Source organism: Buteo buteo, chromosome 21 (assembly GCF_964188355.1).
Source record: "Buteo buteo chromosome 21, bButBut1.hap1.1, whole genome shotgun sequence".
In the NCBI taxonomy this organism is placed as follows: domain Eukaryota; kingdom Metazoa; phylum Chordata; class Aves; order Accipitriformes; family Accipitridae; genus Buteo; species Buteo buteo.
In genome coordinates this window covers 17792699-17816254 of record NC_134191.1, presented here as the reverse complement: position 1 = coordinate 17816254, position 23556 = coordinate 17792699, and the positions used below count along the sequence as shown (strand labels likewise).

The 23556-nt window shown below is 51.5% G+C and overlaps 2 protein-coding genes across 2 annotated transcripts; one reads left to right on the top strand and one right to left on the bottom strand.

Annotated features, from left to right (window-relative positions):
- Positions 1-158: 158 nt before the first annotated feature.
- PARP3 (poly(ADP-ribose) polymerase family member 3) lies at positions 159-4969 on the bottom strand. The gene is made up of 11 exons (XM_075052601.1): positions 4833-4969; positions 3921-4154; positions 3578-3703; positions 2948-3139; positions 2440-2575; positions 1958-2184; positions 1642-1800; positions 1414-1491; positions 982-1159; positions 621-767; positions 159-501 (listed from the first exon to the last, which is right to left on the bottom strand). Exons 2-11 carry the CDS (start codon positions 4101-4103, stop codon positions 332-334), a joined length of 1596 nt encoding a protein of 531 aa, XP_074908702.1. The 5' UTR covers positions 4104-4154; positions 4833-4969; the 3' UTR covers positions 159-331.
- Positions 4970-6556: 1587 nt separating this feature from the next.
- Positions 6557-22047, top strand: RBM5 (RNA binding motif protein 5). The gene is made up of 24 exons (XM_075053128.1): positions 6557-6708; positions 6837-7299; positions 7651-7806; positions 9823-9892; positions 10375-10448; positions 12784-12867; positions 13579-13639; positions 13795-13860; positions 14010-14170; positions 15109-15206; positions 15675-15762; positions 15976-16053; positions 16142-16214; positions 16744-16829; positions 17164-17242; positions 17509-17600; positions 18152-18316; positions 18787-18933; positions 19014-19085; positions 19536-19715; positions 19925-19999; positions 20488-20585; positions 20664-20793; positions 21380-22047. The coding sequence occupies exons 1-24, from the start codon at positions 6692-6694 to the stop codon at positions 21503-21505; spliced, it is 2739 nt and encodes a 912-aa protein (XP_074909229.1). The 5' UTR covers positions 6557-6691; the 3' UTR covers positions 21506-22047.
- The last annotated feature ends 1509 nt before the right edge of the window (positions 22048-23556 follow it).

Sequence of the window (23556 nt, the reverse complement as noted above, 5' to 3'; positions counted from 1 at the left end):
CACAAAGCCACCAGCTTTCACCTGAAGGCTGCCGGCACCGGACCCCCACAACAGGCTGCGGCCCCTCCAGAGCCACCTGCTGCTATCCCTGCAGGGACCCGTCACCACCCTTCCCTACTCCACACCAGCCTCACCAGGGAGGAAAGTGCTGGCACCGGTCGGTACAAGGCACAGGGTTTTTATTCATGGTCAAAGCAAGCTCTGTCCCCATGCCAGCCTGTCCCTTGCCAAGCCCCAGGTGGTGTGGCCAGAGAGTCCAGACAACTGTGCTCCAGGCTGGTGGGCATCACCACCTGGCGCTGGGACGGGACCATGGGGGGCCCGGACACCCTCAGAATTGGAGCTGGACAAGGTAGCGGATCCGACACTGGCTTTCCTGGTAGATGAGGTACTCGCTCTGGCTGAAGGAGGAGTCCTTGTAGGCGGGCATGGGGATGGGCTTGCCTTGGCACACCAGCACCTTCTTGCCATCCAGCAGCACCTCCTCATCCTGCGCAGGATCTGGGTGAGAAGATGCCCACCACCACCACGTCAAGCCCAAGATCTGGCCTCTCTCCTCATCCCGCCCCGTGCCCACCCAAGCCCCACAGACCCCACACCACCTCCTGCCCCAGGCTCACCTGGCTCCGTCTGGCCACAGGCCAGGACGCTGTCGTAGCCGGCGGGTGGCTGACACAGCGTGGGGTCGTCACAGGTGATACGGTAGGGCTTGCCTAGGGCCACCTCCGTCAGGAACATGATGCCAATCTTCTTGGATGTGCAGCCCACTGCCATGGGAGAAGGCAATGGGGATGATGACACCAGCCCTGTCATTCCCACCTGGTTGTGCCCAAGCCACCCTGGCACACAGGGACCGGCTGCCATGGCAGGGAAGGGGCTTGGCATGCCCACAGCTGCCTGGCAGTGGGTATGCAAAGGCAGCTAGTCTCGCACAGACCCTGCGGGTATCCCGAGCAGCCCTGCCCGTCCCAGGACCCTCACCGTAGCAGGCTGACTTGCTGTTCTCGGAGGCAAAGTAGATGCCCCTGCCCACGCGCCCGCCTGAGTGGGGCATGATGCGCAGCCCGCTCTTCAGGATGGCCACGATCACCGCCACGTTGGTGCCATGCCAAAGCAGGCGCCGATGCTCCAGGAGGTCATGGGCTTTGAAGCGCTCATCCTGGAGAGATGCAGAGCTAAGGGCTGTCCATGGAGGAAGATGTGGGTGCCTGGGGGTGGGGGACTGCCACCCAACCCCCCCAGCCTAACCCCAGTGCCAGGCTGGAGGGGCAGGGGAGCAGGTCCCTGTTTGCCCCTGGCCAGCTGGGCTGAACCCCCGCCCTGGATGGAGAAGCCCAGAGCCCTAATGCAGTCCTGGGATGCAACCAGGGCTTCCCCACTGCAGGATGGGGATAATCATCTCCTCCTTCTCACCTCGCCATCTCGGGCCACCTGCCAGATGTTGAGGATGCGGAGTTTGTGTCCGGTCTGTGTCACGTAGTTTTGGATCAGCTGCCAGGGAGGGAGGCAGGAAAGTGGTGTCACCGCAGGCAGCCATCCCACCAATGCCCACAGTCCCAGGGGGACAGTGGGCACCTTTAGCACGCCCGCAGGCCTGGCACGGTTGCTCCCCATCATGGGGCACCGTGGCACAAGCGGCACCTGGTATTCCCGGGAAGCCGGGTCCAGCAGGGAGAGCTGGCAGCAGAGCAGGGCATAATCCTGATCCAGCGGATGGGCAACTTCCTTCTCCTCCTCCTCCTCCTCCTCCTTCACCTTCTGCGCCTGCAGGCTCTGTGCCACCTCGATGTCAGCCAGCACCTGGCAGGCACAGACCGGGGACATCCTCACCGCTGGTGCTGGGCACTATGCCGGGGAAACCAGGGCAAGCCCAGCCTCCTGCCAGCATCTCCCTGCCCCACAGGCAGAAGCCCGACTTGGGGAGGGATGCCACCCACTGAGTGCCCTGGCATCTCACCAACAGCATGTCCTTCTTGGCACGCAGCAGGTCGGGGGAGTTGATGGGGGGTGGCCGTGCCCGCCCAAAGTTATGGGGGACAATGGTGTAGAAGCGGGAGGAGAGGTCCTCAAGGTGGGCGGCCTTGGGGGGCTGCTCCTGCAGTGCTGCCTCCAGCTCCTCCAGTGCCTCAAAGCCCCTTGCGATCTGCTGCTTGCTCAGCTTCCCCAGTGGCATCTTCTTCACATCTGGCCCAGGGGACAGGGGAAGGCACGGGTGAACCCATCCACCCCACTTGCCCCACAGCTACTTCCAAGAACCTCCAGCATCACCAGAGGGACACACAGTTACCTGTCATGGGGGGGTCCACAGTCCCACCAGGTGCCGGGCTGTTCAGTGGGGATGCTCTAAAATCCACTGGGACCTTTGCCCTGTTCACCTCCCTACCTGCACCCCCCAGCCGCAGTCCCCAGACCCACCCCATGCCACCCATCACCTCCTACCGATATTCATGGTTTGCATGGCATCCCGGAACATGTCGCTGCTGAAGATGAGGGACACCAGGTCCTGTGTTGCTTTGTCCAAGGTGCAGGGCAGCACCCGCTGCTTGCAGACCTTGTCCCCATCCACGCCATCCACCTGCAGGCCCCCAACGTCACCACATCACCTGCGAGCCCGCAGAAGGCTGTGGGGGCACGGCACCAGGGCTGCCCGTCTCGGTGGGGAGAGCCTGGACCACGGGCAGCAGAGCGACAGGCAGGTGCTGCCTCTGTTTTCCACAACCAATGCCACCCGGATGCCCATGGTTCTCTCTTGGGATGTCCTCCCACTCCGTCTCAACTCATTAGCCCCAAATCTCTGCCCGCGGGCTATTTCAGCTCTCACCCAGACCCCTCCCAAAACCCACCCCATCCTGCTGACCCGCTTGGATGTCCTGGTGCCCAGTGGGCCAGGGGTGGGATGTGAGGACCACCCCACCGCAGTGACACCCTGGCTGCCCGGCACACTCACCCTGAGGGCAACCTCCGTCTCCTGCCCGGCCCCTGGCTGCACCTCGATGAGTGTGTACTTCCCCGGCTGGGCAACAAAGCTCTCCCTCGCCGCCCAGCTGTTCTTGGTCTTCTCCCGAAACTTCTTCTCAAAGTCCTTCTTGGCAGCCTCCAGGGAGGCGGAAGGCATGAGCTTGGACTGGCCCACCTCCCCCTGGCAGTGGACAGCAGTGGTCAGGACCCCCGCTGCATCCCTGCTCCACCAGCCCCATGCCGGGGGGAGCAACGTGGGAGCAGGGGGCTGCAATGGCTGGCAGGGCTGCAGGGCAGCGAGCAGGAACGTGCCAAGCCACTAGCACCAGGTCTGGCGGTCCTTCCAGCTCAGGGAGGCACCCCAGGACTCCTGGCTTGTCATGTTCGCTGTCACTGTAGTGACAGGTGCCATGTCCCCTGGCCAGGCTGACCCCATTGTGTGGGGGCAAGTCCTTGAAGACCCCCCAACAAGGGAATATAGCAGGGCCACTTCGTTGCTCACTTTGGGACTGGGAACAAGGGACGGGGACCACCAGGTTCGTCCCTGACCCTTGGAGGTCCCAAGGCAGGGTGGGGACAGCTGTGGAGGGGGACACGAGTGGTGCCAGGGTGGACTTACCACACGACCCCAGCGGCTCCAGACGCTGTAGGCACCATCATGCTCAAGGAGCTGGATGATATAGAACTTGTTGTTGTTGGCACTGATGTTGGTCTGGTTCAGGGTGCAGTCGTAATCCTCATAGACCTACAGCAAGCAGCACAGCTCGGGCTGGCACCTGGGCAGCGTTTGGGGATTTGGGGGGGGGTGCAGAGCTGTCCCAGCAGGGACGCAGAGGGGTCTGCAAGGAAAATTGGAGCTGCCTCTATGTCAGCAGAGCAGGGACTGCTCTGGGACTCCCCCCATCCCTCCTGCCCACATTCCCCCATCCCCACCTCACTGGGTACCCCAGCCTCACTCTCACCTGGGCACCTGGCACCGTGCTCAGGGGGCACAGCCCGTCGATGGTGGCAGGGGGCTTCTCCTTGGGGGCAGTTTTCAGGGCTGCCAAGGTGGAGCTCCAGGCGTCATCCTCCTCTCCCCCTTTTGCTTTCTTGCCCCTGCCATCCGGCTGCTTCGGGGGGGATGCGTGGCGCTTGGAGGCCATGACTGAGCCACCCCCGCGGGGCCAGCACAGCCTTAATCCCTCAGCAAAATCCTTGGGGAGAGCGGAGCAGGAGGTGAGAGATGCCAAGCTGCCCTTCCGGGAAAGTCTGGCTGGGCTGTGCCTCACTTTCTCTACGCCTCCAGCGCACGGCCAGGATGGAGGAGGGGATGGGACCTCTGCCCTGAGATGTCTCAGCCTTGCCCCTCTGCTTGGGGTGGGGGGCAGAGCCCCTCAGCACCCACCAGCCCCTGGAGGACCCCAAAGGGGAGACACAGGACACAGTCCAGTGACGTGGAGCTGAGGGGGAGCACGAGGCGGGGACAACGGCTGCTTGCACAGCTAACTCTGGTTGGAAGAGCTGGAAGAGGATGAGGATCTGCTGGAGGTGTGGGCAGAGTCTGGACAGCCTTGCCAAGTCCCCACCTCCCCTCACCAGGGACTCCCAACCCGTAGGAGTGTGTCCCCAAGGCTCCCCCAGCCCTCTCCCCCCAGGGGGGTGCAGGAGAGGAAAGCATGCAATGCCCCCCTCCAAGCATGCAATGCCCCCCCTCCAAGCATGCAATGCCCCCCCTCCGATCTCTCCCAAGCCCAATGCAGGGGTGCTTTGATTTGGTCACAGCGGGAGCTCGGGCAGCCCCTCATCTCTTCTTGTCCCCCTGGTCCCAGCCAAGCAGGAGTTGCCGAGGGGCAGCAAAGCGGGCAGAAGAGCAGGGAGCAGCCATGTCCTACCTGCTCCCGCTGCCCGCGGCCGGCGAGCCCGGTGCCAGGCACAGCCGCTCCCCACCGAGGAGCCTCCGGAAGCCTTTGGGCAGGTCAGGCAGCCTGTCTGGAGGCGAAACTTTTTCCATAGGCAAGAGCAGGCAGCGGCCAGGGATGACGGCAGAAACAGCTGTCACGCCCCCGGGTAGCACGTGCACCCTGTGGCAGGCCTGCCTGCCTGCCTGCCTGCCAGGCAGTCCCCGGACAAGGGGTGACCACCCTGCCACCGGCTGCCCCTCCAGCCAGCTCCCCTTCGCCATGCTCTGGGACAGAGAAAACAGTCTTGAAAGGGTTAGCGCCTGCATCATTTTGGATGTTAAACCTCTTTTCTTGGGTCTCCGCCAGACAGGCAGGGCTGAGGATCAGGCAGGGAGGAGGACAGACGCTGGCATTCGAATGTTGCTTGAAGGGTTCGCAGTAATCGCTGCCTTCTCCTGCCTCCATGCTGCCTTGCTGTAAGAGGCGAACGACCCCGGGTGGGAGCGGCTGCGCAGCTGGCGGTGCGGGCAGGAGGCAGAGCTGCCCTTCCTGCTGGGGACATGGAGGGGACGATGCTGCTGGAGCCAGAGCATCGGTGACTTTGTAGCACCTGGGCTCGGCCATGTCAGCCCGAGGCAGCGCAGGTGAGAGGACAGCCCTGGGTCATCCCGCAGGGGCAGAAAAAGTGATGTAGTTTTACCAAGGCAGGTAGTCCCCAAAAGGGACTGCATCCCACTGAGCATCCCTCTCCGGGCCAGGTGAGATGAGGAAGAAGCAAGGAGTGGCAGGAGGAGACCAGAAGGTCCCACCCCACGTGCCACCCACTGCCTCGCCAAAGGGATGGGGAAGGACTGAGTGTAGGGTGACGAGAACATGATGGGTGGAGACCATGAGGGGGAAAGAGAGGTGGTGGCTGGCGTTGAGCCTGGGGAAGGAGAAGTGCTTCCCAAGCCCTCCCTTTTCTTTACATTTGTTTTTACTTGTCCATGCCTGGACCCATAGGTAAGAGGGTCCTTCTATGGGCCCACCACCCTCTCCAGAGCTTCCCCACTTCCCACTCCTATAGCCAATGGCTCGACGTCCCAAGTGGAAGCCAGTAACGAGCAGTGTCCCTCAGGGGTCCATACTGGGACTAGTACTATTTAATATCTTGACAGGCTGGAGGAGTTGAGGTTGTTCGGCCTGGAGAAGAGAAGGCTCCGGAGAGACCTTGCTGTGGCCTTCCAATATATAAAAGGGGCTTGTAAGAGATGGAGGGTTTATTATCAGGGCCTGTAGTGACAGGGCAAGGGGCAATGGTTTTAAACAGAAAGAGCGTACGTTTAAATTGGACATAGGGAAGAAATGTCTTGTGATGAGTGTGGTGAGGCACTGGAACAGGTTGCCCAGAGAGGCTGTGGCTGCCCCATCCCTGGCAGTGTTCAAGGCCAGGTTGGACGGGGCTTTGAGCAACCTGGTCTAGTGGAAGGTGTCCCTGCCCATGGCAGGGGGGGTGGACTGGATGATCTTTGCAGGTCCCTTCCAAACCCTCCCGTGATCCTGCGGTCCACAGGAAGGCACGGGGAAGTGGGGAGAAACCCAGCCGGGAGACCCACTCCCATCCGGGGCGGCTGAGGGGCCGCACGCCCCGCACTACAACTCCCAGCGTGCCCCGCGGCTGGCGTCCGCCCCTGCGCCTGCGCACGGCCTGGAAACTTCCAGGCGGCGGGCGCGGTGCCTCCTGGGTAGAAGACGGCCAGTCACCTCGGCGCCATTTTGTGGCGAGGGAGTGAGGGGTTGCGTGCGTGTGTTCGGCGCCCCGGGGTGGCGGCTAGCGCTGCGCTGAGTGCTTGCGGATCGTGGACAGCGTCATGGGCTCGGACAAGCGGTGAGCGTGGGGGGGAGGGCGAGGAGGGGGGGGGAGAGGGGAGGGGGCGGTCGGCCCCGCGGGGTGGGCGATGGTGGGGGTCGCTGCGAGCTCTTCTCTTTCTGAGCTCGGCCCGGTGTGCCCCGCAGCGTGAGCAGGACGGAGCGGAGCGGCCGCTACGGCTCCATCGTGGAGAGGGAGGACCGTGATGAGCGGGAGTCACGGAGCCGGCGCAGGGACTCTGACTATAAGAGGTCCAGTGAGGAGCGCCGCGGTGACCGCTACGATGATTACCGCGACTATGATAGCCGCGACTACGACAGCCGAGACTATGACAGCCGTGATAGCCGAGACTGCCGGGACTACGATAGCCGGGACTACGACAGTCGCGACAGCCGGGACTGCCGGGACTACGACAGTCGCGACAGCCGGGACTGCCGGGACTACGATAGCCGTGATTGCCGGGACTACGACAGCCGTGACAGCCGAGACTACGATTGCCGGGACTACGACAGCCGGGATTGCCGAGACTACGACAGTCGCGACAGCCGAGACTACGACAGCCGAGACTATGACAGAGACTACGATAGCCGCGATTATGATAGCCCTGAGGTGAGCCGGGCCGGACCCTTGAACGGTGCAGCACGGGGCAGCTCTGGCCGTGCCGGGGGGAGGGATGGGGCCAGGGCGGCCGCTGGTGGCCTCGCCCCAGCCTGGGGTCCCGGTACGAGCCCTCCTAGGGCCGGGGAGCCCTGTCCCCGGTACCAGGATTGGAATCCTGGGGGTTCGCTAGGGTGAAGGGGCGGGGGGGGGTTGAGCTTGGTGTTCTGCCTGCGGCCGTCAGGACCAAACCTAAGATGGTCGTATGGGGAGTTGGTGTTTTGGTTACGGTTTGTTTTTATGGCATTGCGGGGAAACACCGCTAGAAATTGCGGTGGTTAATTCTGGGCGCTGGCTTCTCAGAGGGAACGGGAGCGCAGGAACAGTGACAAATCAGAAGATGGATACCATTCCGATGGCGACTATGGAGAGCATGACTACAGGAACGACATTAACGATGAGAAAGAAAGTAAAACCATCATGTTACGTGGCCTTCCCATCACGGTTACAGAGAACGATGTAAGTAGCCAGGGAGGGGGTTTGCTTTTCTTGCACTTTGGGAAGTCTGTGGCTTTGTGTTGGCCGGTCTGTGTGGTAGTCGCTGCTGCCATTTTGTTGAAAGCTGCATCATGGTGGCCCCCTCTCCACCGTGTTGGTCACGCTGCCATTTTGAATCCTAAAAGGCTTTAAATTGTCGACTGTTAAGTAACAGAGGTCAGTTGAATGTTAACCAGTTTCTTTCAAAGGGAACAATCTGTGAATGGTCTTTTTTCATGCATGTTTGGATGTTTTCCCTAAGAGTGGATTTTAAACTACCTACTCCTTTCTGTATTGGAGGGAAGAGGCAGATTTTTTTTCTTCTTCTCCCCCACCTGCCCCACCCCCACCCCCGAGAGGGGAGGGGGAGAGAGACAGAGAGGAGGTACTTGAATTTTTCCAGGTCTTTACTGGGGCCAGAAGTTCTGACTGGTGGGGTTAAACACAGACACCGAGCTCCTCAGCTGAATATGCCCTGCACAAAGCTGCTTTGTGTGGGTACAGCTGTGGAAGTCACAAAATGGCTGCTGTGGAGCTGACGGGAGCACGTACAAATGAGCTTGGTACATGGTTATCTAACTTCTTAAATAGAAAGATGTTGAAGGTGATCAACCTTGAGCTTTCTTTTTTTTATTATTTTTAAATTTTTTTCTTCCTTGCTGAATTATTTTGATTACCAAGATACAAGCCCACAAGTGTTAATCTGAGGGGTGAGGGGGAACCCCATAAAAGCCGAGCTATTCCAGTTTGTTTTCAGGCAGACTCCGCCTCTGGCTCTGAGATCTTTGTGCATTGATTGCTAACATGGAGAATCCTTTTTGCACCATATCTGCAGTGGAATTTTTTTTTGCCTTTTCTTTTCTTGATTATTCACTACTCTCCTAATACTGAGTGTTCTTTTTAGTCTTCGTGTGCTGGTCTAATATTTTCATAAGTGCTTGATAAAGTGTAGGCTCCCACATCCAAATGAGACAACCTAGTTAGACATTACGCAGAACACTTCAGAACAGTTTTTGCTGAGTTATTAATGTTATAGCTCTACAGTTGTGTAAATCACTGCAGCATAATTTATGGGAAAGTTTAATACTGGACTCATCTTTAGAGCGTGGATGATGCATCTTGGAACTACTAGTTGTTTTGTTAACATTACTTTGACACTTAGGACTGTGTACGTACTTTTCCAGCTTTTTCCACCTTTTTACTGAGAAAAAGCTACTTGCACTGAAGATGTCTGTTCCAGTCAGCATGTAAACAGGCAGCTTTAGATCAGTTTTGAGTCTGCTGAGCAACCCTGTTGTATGTAATGTAGTTTGAATTCTGTAAGAGCTGCTGAAGAACCTCCTTTTGTCTTCTGGTCTGACATTAAAAAACTTGTTAATTTTTCCTATATGCCTCTCCACAGTAACTTATATAGCCTGTGCCACAACTTAAGCAGCTTGGTTATGGCTGAAGAACTGATGTCTCTTCAGCTTTTTCTGTGATGATACTTTCTTCACAAATCTAATCTCCTGAAAACAGAAGGGGAACTGTTAGAGCATGAGTACTGTAGCGTGAGGCTTAAGAATACATACATCATGGAGCCTCATAGTATAGTCATCTTGTTTTCCTTTGTTAGGAGCCAGAGCTATTTAGATATGCAGGGAGAGGGATGCTAGCAGTGTTCTTTATAAAAACTTGGGAGCAAGCACAGTATTTGCCAAATCTTGCACAAATAACCTTGGCACACAAGATCGTAGGGATTCAGATTCTGGATGATTCTGTGGCCCAAGTGAAGGTGACAGTTGGTTTAGCGTAGCAAAAGACTGTGTGGGTTCTCTGGTGCTTGTCAGTCTCCTGTTGGGTTCTCTGTAAAGGTTTTCTTTTTCTCTTGAGATAGTGTTGAGAACGTTGTATTTCTGTGTACCTCTTCCATGTACTGTAAGGTAGGTTGCTTTTGTGACTGTACTAGCTGTCTGCCAAGATGTGAAAATTTAACTGTCTGATTAAAATCTCACGCAGATTCGCGAGCTTATTGAGTCCTTTGAAGGTCCTCAGCCTGCAGACGTGAGGCTGATGAAAAGAAAGACAGGTGAGAGCTCTTAATCCAGTTTTTGACATCACCTTCCTCTTCCCCAGCCCAAAAGAGTATCCAGAATTGTCCCCAAACTGCAAGCACATGCAATAAAAAAAAAAAAATAAAAGGTTTGCCATGGCTAAGGAATGTGGCTTTTTGGAAGACTTTTAGATAGCTGGTCAACATGTTAAAAGAAGTCTGTCTACAGGGGTTTTTGTTAACAGGTATTGGTAAGTAATACTAGTATAAACCCATTTAATAGTTTGTAGTCTGTTGCATGGTTACCTTTAAACATGGATTCAAATCGAGTGAAATGTAGCCAGTTAAGGGAGCTTGGTTCCTTGCCATGGCAAAATAACGAGCAGATCCCAGCAGTTGACGTCGCATTTGTAAAGCTGCTTTGTCATGAAGTAATGAAGCAGTTGGAGAGAGATTCACCTGTTTTAAAGGAACTGACTAACACAAGTATCCCGTCTATATCTGAATGCTGTCTCTAGGTGTAAGCCGTGGTTTCGCCTTCGTGGAGTTTTATCACTTTCAAGATGCTACCAGCTGGATGGAAGCCAATCAGGTTGCTTCACTCACCAAGTCTAGATATTCCTGAAAATGGAACAAGTCTGTACAGTTTAAAAAAAAAAAAGGGAAAAAAAAAGATGGAAGGAGTGGTTTGTTCCATAACAGTGATTTAAAAGAATAAAAGCTTTGTATATATTAAAATCTGTAACAGTAGGACAAAATATCAGGTAAAATTAGAAGAGAAAATTGGCTATTTTGAGCACTCCCCGGTAAAACTTGCCATTGTTGTAAATGACTTGGTTTCGATTTAATTGGCTCATGAAGGTTTAGCAGGTAGTCCTTAGAAATTCCTAACTTATTTCCACCTGGTGTTTCCTTCTCTGTTGCCAGAGAAAGCACCAAATCTCGGCATTACATTGGTATTAATCCTGAAAGAGAAGTGTCAGTTCATGGCAATAGTATGTTCCCCCAGTTAAAGAGGGAGAACTGGCTCTTCTAGAGGAAAAGTATCTTTATTCCAACTGCATTTGGTAGAGTGGGGTCTCACATATGTTATGCTGTATATTTTGGCTTTGGAGTATGACTTGATAAGGAGCCAAAATGCGATGAGTCCTCTAATTTCTTTTCCAATGAGATTTTTCCTGTTGCACTGCAAACAGTTTCACTTGCTTTTGCTCCTTTTTGAATATTCATAATCTGTTTCAACAACAGAACTTAAAAATACTCTCAAAGTGAGCAAAGTGTATCAAGGGATTTATTTTTTTGCAACCAAGTATTTGATGTGAAGGTCCCTGGGCAGCATGAGGAATGCTATTCTGCTCTGTTGGTGTTATGCATAAAGAAATGGCACCGTAATGGCATTCATAGGTGGTTAGTTCCAGCAGATGGAAGTTGTTGTGTGCCTTATGCTGCAATAGGGTTTTGCGTGCCCCATATAACGGGTGATTTCCCCAGCCAGAGAGCAGCGTTCAAATTTTGTTTTCCTGACATGCTGCTCAGTAGGGTTGGTGGATACAGTGGGAAGATTTATATCGAATTAGTGCTGAGCATATTTTCAGAAATGAGATAATTTTAATATATACAAAGCTGTACTGATGCATAATTTATTGAAAGATACTCAAATTCACTCCGGTAACCAGCCACCCTAGTAGTAGGGAAAACGTAGAATCTCCCCAGCAGCCCGGTTGCTGACTGTTAGATGAAAGAATGATGTATTGCAACTATGCCAGCAGCTTTGTTTCTATGTGTGCATATCCAGTGAGTGCTGGGCCCTCCAACCCTCCCTCCTGCCGGTAGGAGAAATGGCTTTGCCCTATTTAGTTGTGCAGAATGTGAGAGCCTTGTTCATGCTACGTGCTAGATCTATGTCAGACCCTGTTATCAGAGAAGCCACCGGTCCTGGCACTTATGTGGTACCTCTGCAGTAAGCCAACCTGCTATAAAAAATAGCTCTTCTATTAAAATGTCTGGGGTTTGGCCTCTAATACGTGCTTCCACAGTCATACTTCCACCTGTTTGACTAAAGTGTGTGATGGCCATATTTTGAAAGGGCATTCTGCATACCCACACTTGGCAAAGTGTGAGGCTGAGAGTCAAGGCTTCTTAAATAGATGTAAATTCCTAACTCCTCTAAACTCAGAGTGAGAGGACATGCTGAAAGCATTATGAACTTTTCCTACCCCTGGAGAAGCTTACTTGCAGTCTAGTTACTCATTTTGGAGAGCTCCTGCCTGAATGAAGAACACAAACCTCTCGTGCAGGCTTCCAATTGAACTGATGCATTAGTCAAAGGAGACCATTCTGAGTTACATTTCAGTTGATGGCACTTGTAATCCAGCCTCCAAGAAGTCTAAGCAGGGTCCCTTTGGGAGGAATTACTGTATTTTCAAAGGGACATTTCTGAAGAAAGTACTTGGAAAAGTAATCCAAATGTGGTTGTTAAGAGGTCTGGGGTATTTGGAGTAGGGGAAGAAGCGAAGCAGTCACCTAAGGACATGTTTAAAAAGTCGCTCAGTGCTATACCAGAAGTGAATAGAAATGTGGGGGCAAAGAGACTCCAAAAAACGTGTTAGTCCTGAACACAGCAGGTTAGGACTTTGTCTCCTTCGAGACACTTTGTGGTTCCATGTCAGCGTTTAGTGTTTGCCAGCTTTTTCAACACTCCCTGATTCCGTTTATCTTTGCTCCACATCCCATTCTCTTACTGCCCTCGTCCTCCTCTCTGCAGGATTGGATGGGCAGGGTGTAGGTGGCGGTGGTTGTCCTCCACATCCTCCCCATATGTTGTCCATTTAATTCAGGAGCACTGATTCCTCCGAAGGGTGCTCTGCCATGGGAAAATGGACATATGTGCCTCGATACAGGAATAATTGAAACCACTTTTTTTGCAGAAAAAGCTGGTGATTCAAGGGAAGCAGATTGCGATGCACTACAGCAACCCCAGGCCTAAATTTGAGGACTGGCTTTGCAACAAGGTATAGTGCATGTTTTTACCAGAGGGAGTTTGTCTTTGCTTCGGCGCTCTTCACCAGCTCAGTGGTTTGAACAAAGTGATACACGATTCAGATCCACTTGTACTGCTGGTCTGTGTGACATCATAGGAATAAGTAAGACTCAGGAATTAAAAGGTTTTGTAGCTCTGGTGGTAGAGTAGACGGAGAGACAGAGGTGTTGCCCCAGAAGGCACAGAAATTGGGCAGTGAGCTATACTAGAATATGAAGTCGTTAGGTGATGAGCAGTCTAATGTTGACTTCCTGCTGATCTGCTACATACTGCTCTGTGCTCTTTGTTTGACACATACACACCGCCCCCCAAGTGGAGATGATTTAGTAAGGTGAAGACCAGGCTGTTTTGTTGGGCTTTACGCTTTTTGCCCATAAAGATAACTTGTTTTCCAGGCTGTGTTTTCATTTTAGCATTGTGCTTTTTAAAGTAATTACTATGCCTGGGATTGTAAATTGAAAACCATACAGTTAAAATAACTAAATAATTCAGGAGGACTAGGGAAAAGGTAGCTGGAATGTTCTGAAAAGCAGCTGTGGTACAGACAAGGGTGGCTTTTGCTGTTCTTGATTATTCTGGTGGATTTAGCTTTGTTGTGTTACTTTGAATGTCTAGTTTTTGCAAATGCCAGTATTGTTAAAAATTACCCAAATTCTTACTGGGCTTCTCTTGTTCCTCATAGTGCTGCCTTTACAACTTCCGAAGGAGGCTAAAATGCTTCCGCTGTGGAGCGGACAAATTTGGTACGTTACATTGATCTCTGGCTGCGTTTGATTTTGTGGGAAACTTTCTGCCCTTTGTAGAAAAGTTTACTGTAGGTCCTAGGCTGGCTTGTGAAATGCTGAGTTTGAGTGAATGAGCCGTATTGTGACTAAAATATTTTCCTCTTCCTATGAAGATTCGGAACAGGAGGTACCACCTGGAGCAGCAGAAGCCGTTCAGTCTGTGGATTATTACTGTGATAGTAAGTTATCTTTGACTTACTGTATAATGTGAAATGTAAACACAAGTACTAAAATCGTTCCTGTACCTCAGACTGCCCACTGAAGAACTTGAAGTACTCTGGAAAGCTGTTATGTGCACAGCTAATGTCATACTTTCTTTTCTCCTCAGCCATCATTCTCCGAAACATTGCTCCTCACACAGTAGTGGAATCCATCATGACTGCCTTGTCTCCGTATGCATCACTGGCAGTCAATAATATTCGTCTTATCAAAGACAAGCAGACTCAGCAAAATAGAGGCTTTGCGTTTGTGCAGCTGTCTTCTGCCATGGTGAGGGCCTTACTGATGTGCTGGAGAGAAACAGCTTGTTAATGTGCTTCTGTAGCTGAAGCGTTTAGAGCCTTTGAGCTGTCTGAAGGACCGTCTCAGGTCACCAAGGGTTAATTGACACTCAGTGTGTCAAAGCCTTTCATTATTGGCTGCAGTTTGGAAGGAAGGTGGTAGGATGTTGGAGCACATCGGAAAGCTATTTTTGTAGCAGAGTGCTGTTCTTCATGCTTGGATTGCAAAAGCAATGGTCTGGGATTGTATTTTGATCACAAAAGTTAAGGGCTGGGGCATATAATGTGGGAGAAGGTGCACAGAATTTGGCTTCTTCCACCTTCAGAAGGGGGAGGAGAGGGATCTTGCTGCTCTCTGCAGCATCCAGTGGGAGGGTGTAGGGACAGCAGAGACATACTGTTCTGGAGGCTACAGAGGGATAGTACAGTAGGCAACAGCCATAAATTGAAACATGGGAAATTGCAGTGAGGTACAAGGAAAACCTCTTAACTGTGAGGGAGGTTAAAACTGGGACAGGGTCCCTGAAGGGTGGTGAAATCTCTGTTCCTGCATATACCAAACTCCATCAGCAACGTGATCTGTTTGGAACCTACTTTAGGCAGAGTGGAACGGTTGGATCAAAACAGGTGCCTGATCTCAGTCTCTGCTGACTGCCATTTTGGAGTCATTTGGGGCAAACATCTGCTTGATAAAGCTAAGATTTTAGAAGATGTTTAATACTCAGTGGTCCAGGGAAACCTGCACTATTTGCACGTGGGCTGTGATTGGTTGCATTTTGCTCTTCTACGTGCATATAGTATGAGGAGATGTAGGTGTTCTTGCAGCTTTAGCTACTTTCAGTGGCTGTATGTGAAAAGCTGGAGCTTTGGGAACTTTTGAATCCTCAGTAACCTGCCTTTCGTAATAATGAGTATTTCTTGTTGTAGGATGCTTCTCAACTGCTGCAGATTTTACAAAGTCTTCAGCCACCATTAAAAATTGATGGCAAAACAATTGGTGTTGACTTTGCAAAGAGTGCCAGAAAGTGAGTTGCGGTAGCAGTTGATTATTATTTTTTTATCTCCCCTCGCCCCCGCATTTATATTAGAGATTTATTGTTGTCACCCAGACGTTTATTAAGATTACTGTCACTCCAAAGTTTTGCTTCCCTTCGGTGTTGTTGCGTGCATCCTGCTCTTCACTGTGCATGAGGAGAGTGAAAGCAGTGTTTCCTACCACCCCTATTTCCAGTCCTCTGAAGATAACATTGTAACTACTTGTGTACACAGTATGCTAGTTTCCTTGGAGATCTAGTGACTTGTTATTGACTGTATAACAATGAACCTAAAGTTCCTTTACTTGCCAAACAGTGCTTTGGCTCATTCATTACAATCAGAATGTTTTGTAACTGCCAAGAAATCCACGTGTAAGGGCAGACTCAACTTCCTTGCCTAGAGAGACAGTTCAGAAAAAAAGCAATACTTACTTAGATGCATGATTTTTGTGGTTACAGAGACTTGCTTCTCCCAGATGGTAACAGAGTCAGCGCCTTTTCTGTGGCAAGTACAGCCATTGCTGCAGCTCAGTGGTCATCCACTCAGGTATGATTTGGAGGCTGTTGCTCTTAGTTGTGCTTTCCTGAAGATGAAAACATAGTGCATATTATTTCACTGCTGCCCACTTGCTTGGTTGAACTGACCAAAGCTGCTGTGACAGATCTGCTCTGACAGTTAGGCTGGAGCCTAAGCAGTGTTGAAATTCTTAAACGCAGTAACTTATCTGTCGCTGACAAAAATTACCTGCTTGAATTTCAGCCACAGACTGGAGAAGGCAGCACCCTTGACTACAGCTACCTCCAGTCAGGACAGGATGGCTACACACAGTATGCTCAGGTTAGTAGTGGCGGTTGTGCTCTAACTGGTAGGTTGTTGTAATGTGGGCATCTGCTCATCTTGCATTGTCATTCATTCCCCTTCACAGTACTCGCAGGATTATCAGCAGTACTACCAAAATCAAGGAGGAGTGTTGGACACAGACACAGCTACCATATCAGGTAGTACTTCTGACATGTGGGAGATGCTGTTGTTTGTAATGATAATTTTGCAATAGTGGTATTTTACCTTAGCCTTTATGTTTGTTTGCTGGGTAAAGGGAGACTTGGCTCATTTTGCTCTTGGGATGTCTGAATGAGTACATGTTACTAGAGAGCCATAACAAATCCATTCAAGTGGGACCTCTAGTCTGCAAGATGAGAGCAGCCTCTGTTTCAGACTATTGACAAAAGCCTTGAACTCATGAGAACTGTATGAGCAGCTTTAGACAAATCTATAGTGCTAGCACCTCTCAGAGGCCAGGAATCACTGACTTTGGGAGCAGAATGTTTCCTCCTGAAAAGGAAACTATTCCTTGTCTGGGTAGAAAATACCCACTGTGTATCTGTCTCCTTCTGAACATTTATTGCCTTGTTTGGCTGCTGGAGCTGGAATTAGGAGCTGAAACTGTAAACAAAGTAATTTTAGCCCAAAGATGAAATACTGTTTTACAAATTAGTTGGCTTATCCATTATTGCTCTTTGTTGGCAGGAGCTCCGGTCACTACCACCACAGCTGCAGTTGTGTCCCAGAGTCCTCAGTTATATAATCAACAGACAAACTCACCTGACTCTCCGGTAATTACAGTGCTAATTACCCCTTGCTTTCAGTACCAGGGTTATGTGGGATACCTGGCTTAGCTGTGGCCTGTGCTCTTTAAAGTGGGTGGTACAGCAAAGCTGCTGAGTGTCCATGGGTTAGTCACAGTGCTTGTGGTTGTAAGTCATCTGCCATTTCTTTACTGTGATAGTTTTGGTCTTTGTTAAAGGCGAGTGCTAAGTGTACTGGTGAAGAGGAGCTAGCTGTTTTATGCGTGGTGTGGGCTGTTCATGCTTGGCTCGCTGTCCTTGTTTTCTTACGCCTTGGTGACAGATTTTCTAATTGAGGTTCCTGGTTTGGGATTTTTTTCAGACACAATCAGCACCACCTACCACTAGTACTCAGGCACAAACGGCTCCCCCGACTGGCGTAGTCCCTGGAACCAAGTACGGTAAGCCATTGGGAGTTGCTCTCGGAGACAAATATCTTGTCGCTGTATACCAAGAGACAGACTTGGCTTTGGCTGAGTGCTCTATCACTGTATGTCAGTGGTGAAGGTGTCCCTGGAGAGTGTATTATGCATGGGTGATTATGAGCCCTTTACAGGCATGTCTACTGTCATGGCTGCTAATAATTTCAGAATTTTACCTGAAATGTAGAAAGATACCTGTCTGAATTTGACTGGAATGACCATGTCCCACACTAATTTTTTTACAGCTGTCCCTGACACTTCCACCTACCAATATGATGAATCTTCAGGATACTACTACGATCCTGTAACAGGGCTCTACTATGATCCTAATTCCCAGGTAAACACAAGTTTTCTTCCTACCTGTCTTAACTGTTAAGGTCCATTAGTTCCCTATCTCTCATCATATGAGTGAAATTAACTTCCTGAAGTGCACAAAATACCAAATGTAGCAGATAACTCTCAGCAGATTGCCTAGGGCTGGGACTTAACTTTGGTCTGGTGTAGCCCTTCACTTTTCTCTCCTTTCCTTTATTTTTCTCACAGTTTGGCCCATATAGGATTAGCACTTGTCACAGGCACTGTAATTGAGCTATTTTGTTGCAGAGTGCCCAGCAAAGTGCACTCTGCTCTGGGCTTTGGTGGGTTGTCTCTGGGGAGAGGCAAAAGGTTCTCCATTGTGCTGTTGGGCAGAATGCCTGTGTTTAGAGACAGAGGCTTGAGCCACTTCATGCCTTTTGACTCCTTTGTGGAGTCTGCAGAACTTGTTTGGACTCTGCAAAATGCCTTCCCATTTGATGTGGTAGTCTGAATCAGAAAGCTTGCTTGGGTTCTCCCTTGGATGCTTAGCTTGTATGAGGTGTTTAATGTCTGACTCTCTTTCTCTGGCAGTATTACTACAATGCCTTAACCCAGCAGTACCTTTACTGGGATGGCGAAAAGGAGACCTACATGCCTGCTGCAGAAGGCATCACATACCAACAAACAGCTACCACAACCACCACCAAAGAAGTGAAGGAGAAGAAAGAGAAGCCTAAGAGTAAAACAGCTCAACAGGTAAAAGGCAAAATGGGATTGTAACTGGGCTAAAGCCTTCTGTGGAATGGTATAATAGTTCTCCTTTTTCATGACAAAGGAAATCCTAGGTTATTCAATGGGGTGCATGCCTGCAATTTGCAGACATTGTAGAGCACTGAGAAGAGGTGGAGTTGGCAAGACTTCAGTGCAGAAATAAGCTCTGCATAGGAGGAACGCATATGGAATCATGCCAGGACCAGTGGGAGTATAACTGAGCCGTCACTTAGAGGATTAGATTGATAAGGGTTCATACAGTAAAGCAAACAAGCTGCGGTATCTTTGAACACTGTATACAGGGAAACAGCTGCACTACATCCAGTGTCCTGTGATTTAAAAATAAAAGGTAGTGGGTTGACTTGTTCTGGTAACTGTATGCAAGATTGAGTCTGTGTCATAGGAGATTGATAACTGTGAGGGGAGCTGTCTGAGCAAACCACTCTGCATTTCAGATTGCTAAAGACATGGAGCGCTGGGCAAAGAGTTTGAACAAGCAGAAAGAGAACTTCAAGAACAGCTTCCAGCCGCTGAGCACCAGGGAGGAGGAACGGAAAGAGTCAGCAGCTGCAGATGCAGGCTTTGCCCTCTTTGAGAAAAAGGTGAAGGTGCTGGCAATAGTGTGCAGCGGGGTGTGGTATGGCAGAGAGCTCGGTGCTCATGGCCTTCTTGTCTCATCCAGGGAGCTTTGTCTGAGAGACAGCAGATCTTGCCAGAGGTGATGAAAAATGGGGACGATGAAAATCCACTGAAGGTGAGTGTGAGACACCTTACAGAGGTATTCCCAAAAGTTACTGGTAAAGCACTTTGAAGGAGGTCTAGCAGATGCTTGCTTTCCAACCTGGATTCCCATGGCATCCTCTGTAAAAGGTTTATGGTGGTTACAGTGGTCCGGTGCAAGTGCAGTAGACTGGGTAACTGAGATACACTGAGAAAAGCTGTGATTGCTTCTAGCCTCAACAGCTTAACTGAGGTTTTGAGGTTTCTAAAAACACTGTACTCAAATTTTTGTTTGGCTAGTGGGAGCTAAGTCTTGCTGCCACTGTAATGTGTGGTGCTTTTGAGTTGCATTCATCCCCAGTAATGAGAGTGTGATGCCCTTCCTGTGCCATAAACCCATCTACAGCCTCTGTGTTCCCTTCCTGGGCTCTCCTCTGAACTGTGGTGACACTTGCACTCCCTTAACACCATCCTTCCTTTCCAGCGTGGCCTTGTGGCTGCCTACAGTGGTGATAGTGACAATGATGAGGACTTACTGGAAAGAATGGAGAATGAGGAAGAGAAGCTGACTGACTGGAAGAAGATGGCTTGTCTGCTGTGTAGAAGGCAGTTCCCAAACAAAGATGCTCTGATTCGGCACCAGCAGCTGTCTGACTTGCACAAGGTAGTTGCACTATGCTGTCAGGAAGGTACTTGGTTTCCATAATTCAGTGTGTAAACCAAAGCCATGATGCATGTTGCTCTTTGGAAGACTGTTCCTCTTAAAGCAAAAATAGTTGCAGGTGGATTGTTGCTCTCCCAAAAATCAGCTACTTGGGTAAAAAGAGCTGTTGTGCGTTTCATGTTGTTAATGTGAATCTCTTCTTGTTTCAGCAAAACATGGATATCTATAGGAGATCAAAGCTTTCAGAGCAGGAGCTTGAAGCCTTGGAGCTGCGTGAGAGAGAGGTCAGTGTTGAGCTGAGCAGATGAGTAGCTAATGGAAAACCTGCACAGATGATATGTTGAGCTCTCCTTATCCTGACACAAGTCACTTGAGATAATCCTTGTAAGCCAACGCCTTCTTGGGTCAAGGTTCAGAGCTGTCCTGTTACATGGAGAGAAGTGTTCCATATCCCACAGCTACTGCTTAGCAGGGGAGGGTCCTTCCACCTCCAGCTCAGGGCTGCCAGACTGGGACCAGAAACGAATATTCGAGTGGCAATGAACAGCTAATCAGCAGGTGTTGGGGCTTGGTGCTTCCAACCCCAGTGCAGGTTCTGCTGTGCTCCAGGGACTGGAGTTTGAGGTTCTCCTTCCTGTGGTGGTAGTCAAGCCATGTTTTAGCAGGCTGTAGTGGACAGCTTTCTGTAATAGCAGGTGTTTAGCTTACTTCCATAGCTCAAAAATGAACAAAAGTGTCTTTAATCAGTACTAAATCTGGTTACCTCGTGCAGATGAAATACAGAGACAGAGCAGCTGAGAGGCGGGAGAAGTACGGCATCCCAGAGCCCCCTGAGCCAAAGCGCAAGAAGGTGTATGACGCTGGCACAGTGTATGTATCCAAAAGCTCCTCAGCAATTGCTTCAATGCACAATGAGCAATTAGGTTAACTCATCTCTTCTTCCTGCAGTAATTATGAGCAGCCCACCAAAGATGGCCTTGACAACAGTAATATAGGCAACAAGATGCTGCAGGCCATGGGCTGGAGGGAAGGTTCAGGCTTGGGAAGAAAATGTCAGGGCATCACAGCACCCATTGAGGTACGTAGAGATGGATGCTTCCTTGGTGAGGTTTGGTGCGTTCTGGTTTTTTATCCAAAAGCACTCACTGGGAAAATCTCTTGTGGAAGAAACTGCCATCCACAGCAAAGCTGCCTCTGCTTATATTAGCTGCTGCTCCTGTTTGTCCTGTCAGATGCTAGAGCTGGGGCAGAGCTGGGACTCGGACAAGTAGGGCTGTGCTTCCTTCCTTCAGAAGTCTGCTCCTGAGGTGGTGTGGCAGTGGGCCTGGACTCGAGCTGCATACCCCAGTGCTGCTTAGGGTGGGCTTCCCTCCCCCCAGCTGTTAGCTTTCCTGGGTTTGTCTGCGCTCTGGGTTATGCTGCTGGGAACTGTGTTCTGTGCACTTTCATTTCGGCTACTGTTGGGGTGGGGTCAGAGCGGTCTGAAGCCAGCAAGCATGGAATGATGTGTGCAGTCTTGATCTCTTGATGTCAGTGTTTATGACTGTGTGGTATCCCCAGGGGAGGTTGAGAAGCTGGCTGGACTGATGAGTTTTTCTACGGTGTCTTGCGTGGTGCTGTGGCCTCTCGCTGCAGAGCTGAAGTGTGTCTCTCTTGCCTTGCAGGCCCAAGTACGAATGAGAGGAGCTGGCTTGGGAGCCAAGGGCAGCTCTTACGGTGTCTCCACTGCAGATTCGTACAAAGACGCAGTGCGGAAAGCCATGTTCGCTCGCTTCACGGAGATGGAGTAACGCGCTCTGGCCCACAAAGCACTTGTTAGCCAGAATTGACTGTTAAACTCTGTACCCTTGGTGGCCTGGCTGTTTTCTGGTTATGGTTTAGAGTTGACCATTTCATTCCCTTGGACTTTTTTTTTTCCCCCTCTCGGCATGTAACACTTCCATGAGCAGATTGTTCAAACTGCCCCAACTTCATGCTGGAGAGCTCCTGGTTAGACCAAAGGGGATGCTGATCTTTATACGGTCTTGTATATAGTGTAATGTATTTTGTGTTTGGAGCGTGTTGTCCAGATGCCGCTCCTGCCCTCCAGAGCAGGGGCAGGACCTGTTAGCTGTGGTTTCACACCGTCTCTGCTCTCCTTTTGTTGTATTGTCTGTCTGGTTTTTTTTTTTGGAGAACTTTCCTGTACATTTTGTATGATACATCTTTGTATAGACTTTTTGAAGACTTTGATTCTAGTTGCCAGTTTGGCTCATTTCCAAAAGAAATACATCCAAAAATGATCCTATTTCTGTTTCTCGGTGGGTGAATGAAGAATAAGTTGCCAGTGCTACTTGTCCTTTCTGTGGTTCTGCTTCTTCCTTGATGAGACTTCATCCTGGAGTCTCTCTCCTCGACGCAGCGCTCCGCTCACCCCCTTCCTTTCATCCGTACGCTGTGCTGTGCCTTGGTCCGAGTGTCCTTCTCGCAGCTTCAGCATGGACACTGGCTGGTGGAGGACCAGACCTCCTTGTATCCCTTCGTGCCGTAGCTACAGTCGCTGGAGAGGACCAGCAGAAATGTCTTCTGCAGCTTGCAGCTCCTCCTCGGGAGCCCTGGGTGTTGTCTGTTGGGTGGTGGGCTGCAGGGGAGGGTGGCTGGCCTGTGTGGCACCCCTGGGGGGAGGTCTGAGCCTGGCACGGGGTTTCTGTGCTCTGCCTATGCTTGCCTCTGGCATCCCACAGAGCTGCTGGAGGCTGGGCGCTGGCAAACCACCTCCTCACTCTTCCGTTAATGTCTTTGCGTTTCTCTTCTGCCTGTGCTTGTGTCTTGGCTGTCACCCTTGTGTCCTCTTCCTGAGAGCCAAGATGAGCAGAGAAGGGCTCAGCCCTGACCTCTCTGCCTTTGCTGATGCCTGTGGCTGTGGGGTTTGCTCAGCCTCCCCAGGGAAGCCGAGCCCTGAGCAGTCTTTCCCCAGGGAGTAGCCAGGCCAGCGCTGACCAGGTGGGCACCGGCATGGTTTAGGATGGAGCAAGAGCAGCTCTACCACCCTTTCTTATGCAAGGCCCTTCCCCGGGTTGAGGCCAGCTCCTTGTGGCTGCCTTTCAGGGGGTAGGGTGAATCCCACCTTGCTTGCTGCCAAATCTGCCTTGGCACTTTGTGGCACGGGCTGGCCCCTGCCTCGTTTTGCGGGCATGTCCTGCTCAAGAGTGAGCCCGAGGCTGGGAAACCCTCCATCCCCAAACCCTCCACCCCCGCCTCGGGCGCCGCATCCTGGCGTGCGGGACTGCTGCGGGCTGAGGACCGGTGCTGGGGGACCGGAGAGGGGATGGGGGGTCCCTCCCCGTGTCCCCGGGGCCGGCTGTGCCGCCCGGGCCGTGCCACCAGGTGGCGGGCGTGCCCGGCTGTCACACCCCCTTCACCTGCGAGTTGCACCGCGGCGGGTCTGGCCCCCGAAACGGGTGCAGCGGGGAGACCAAGGCAGGACGGGTGCAGCCCCCCCGGACTCGTTGTGAGCAGCAGGAGCCGAAGTCGCTCTGCCAGGTTCGGGGGGAGAGTGGGCGCAGGGCTGGGGCCCGGGATGCGGCATCCCTACTTTGGCTCTGCAGAGGAAGCTGGGTGGGTCAAAACAACCCGAGAGTGCCAGCTCTCTGCCTCAGTTTCCCCACAGGGTGACGGTAGGGAGTGACAGGGCTGGCGCACTGCGGTGGGTACCCCTGTGCCCTGCGGCAGTCCCCCCCCACCTCCCTGTATGTCCGAGCTGGCAACACAGCAAAGTGCTTTGCTGCTCTGGGCTGTAAATGATGGGGTTTGTTTCCCAGCAGGTGGGCTCGATGGGTCGATAAAGTGCATTTCTGCAGCT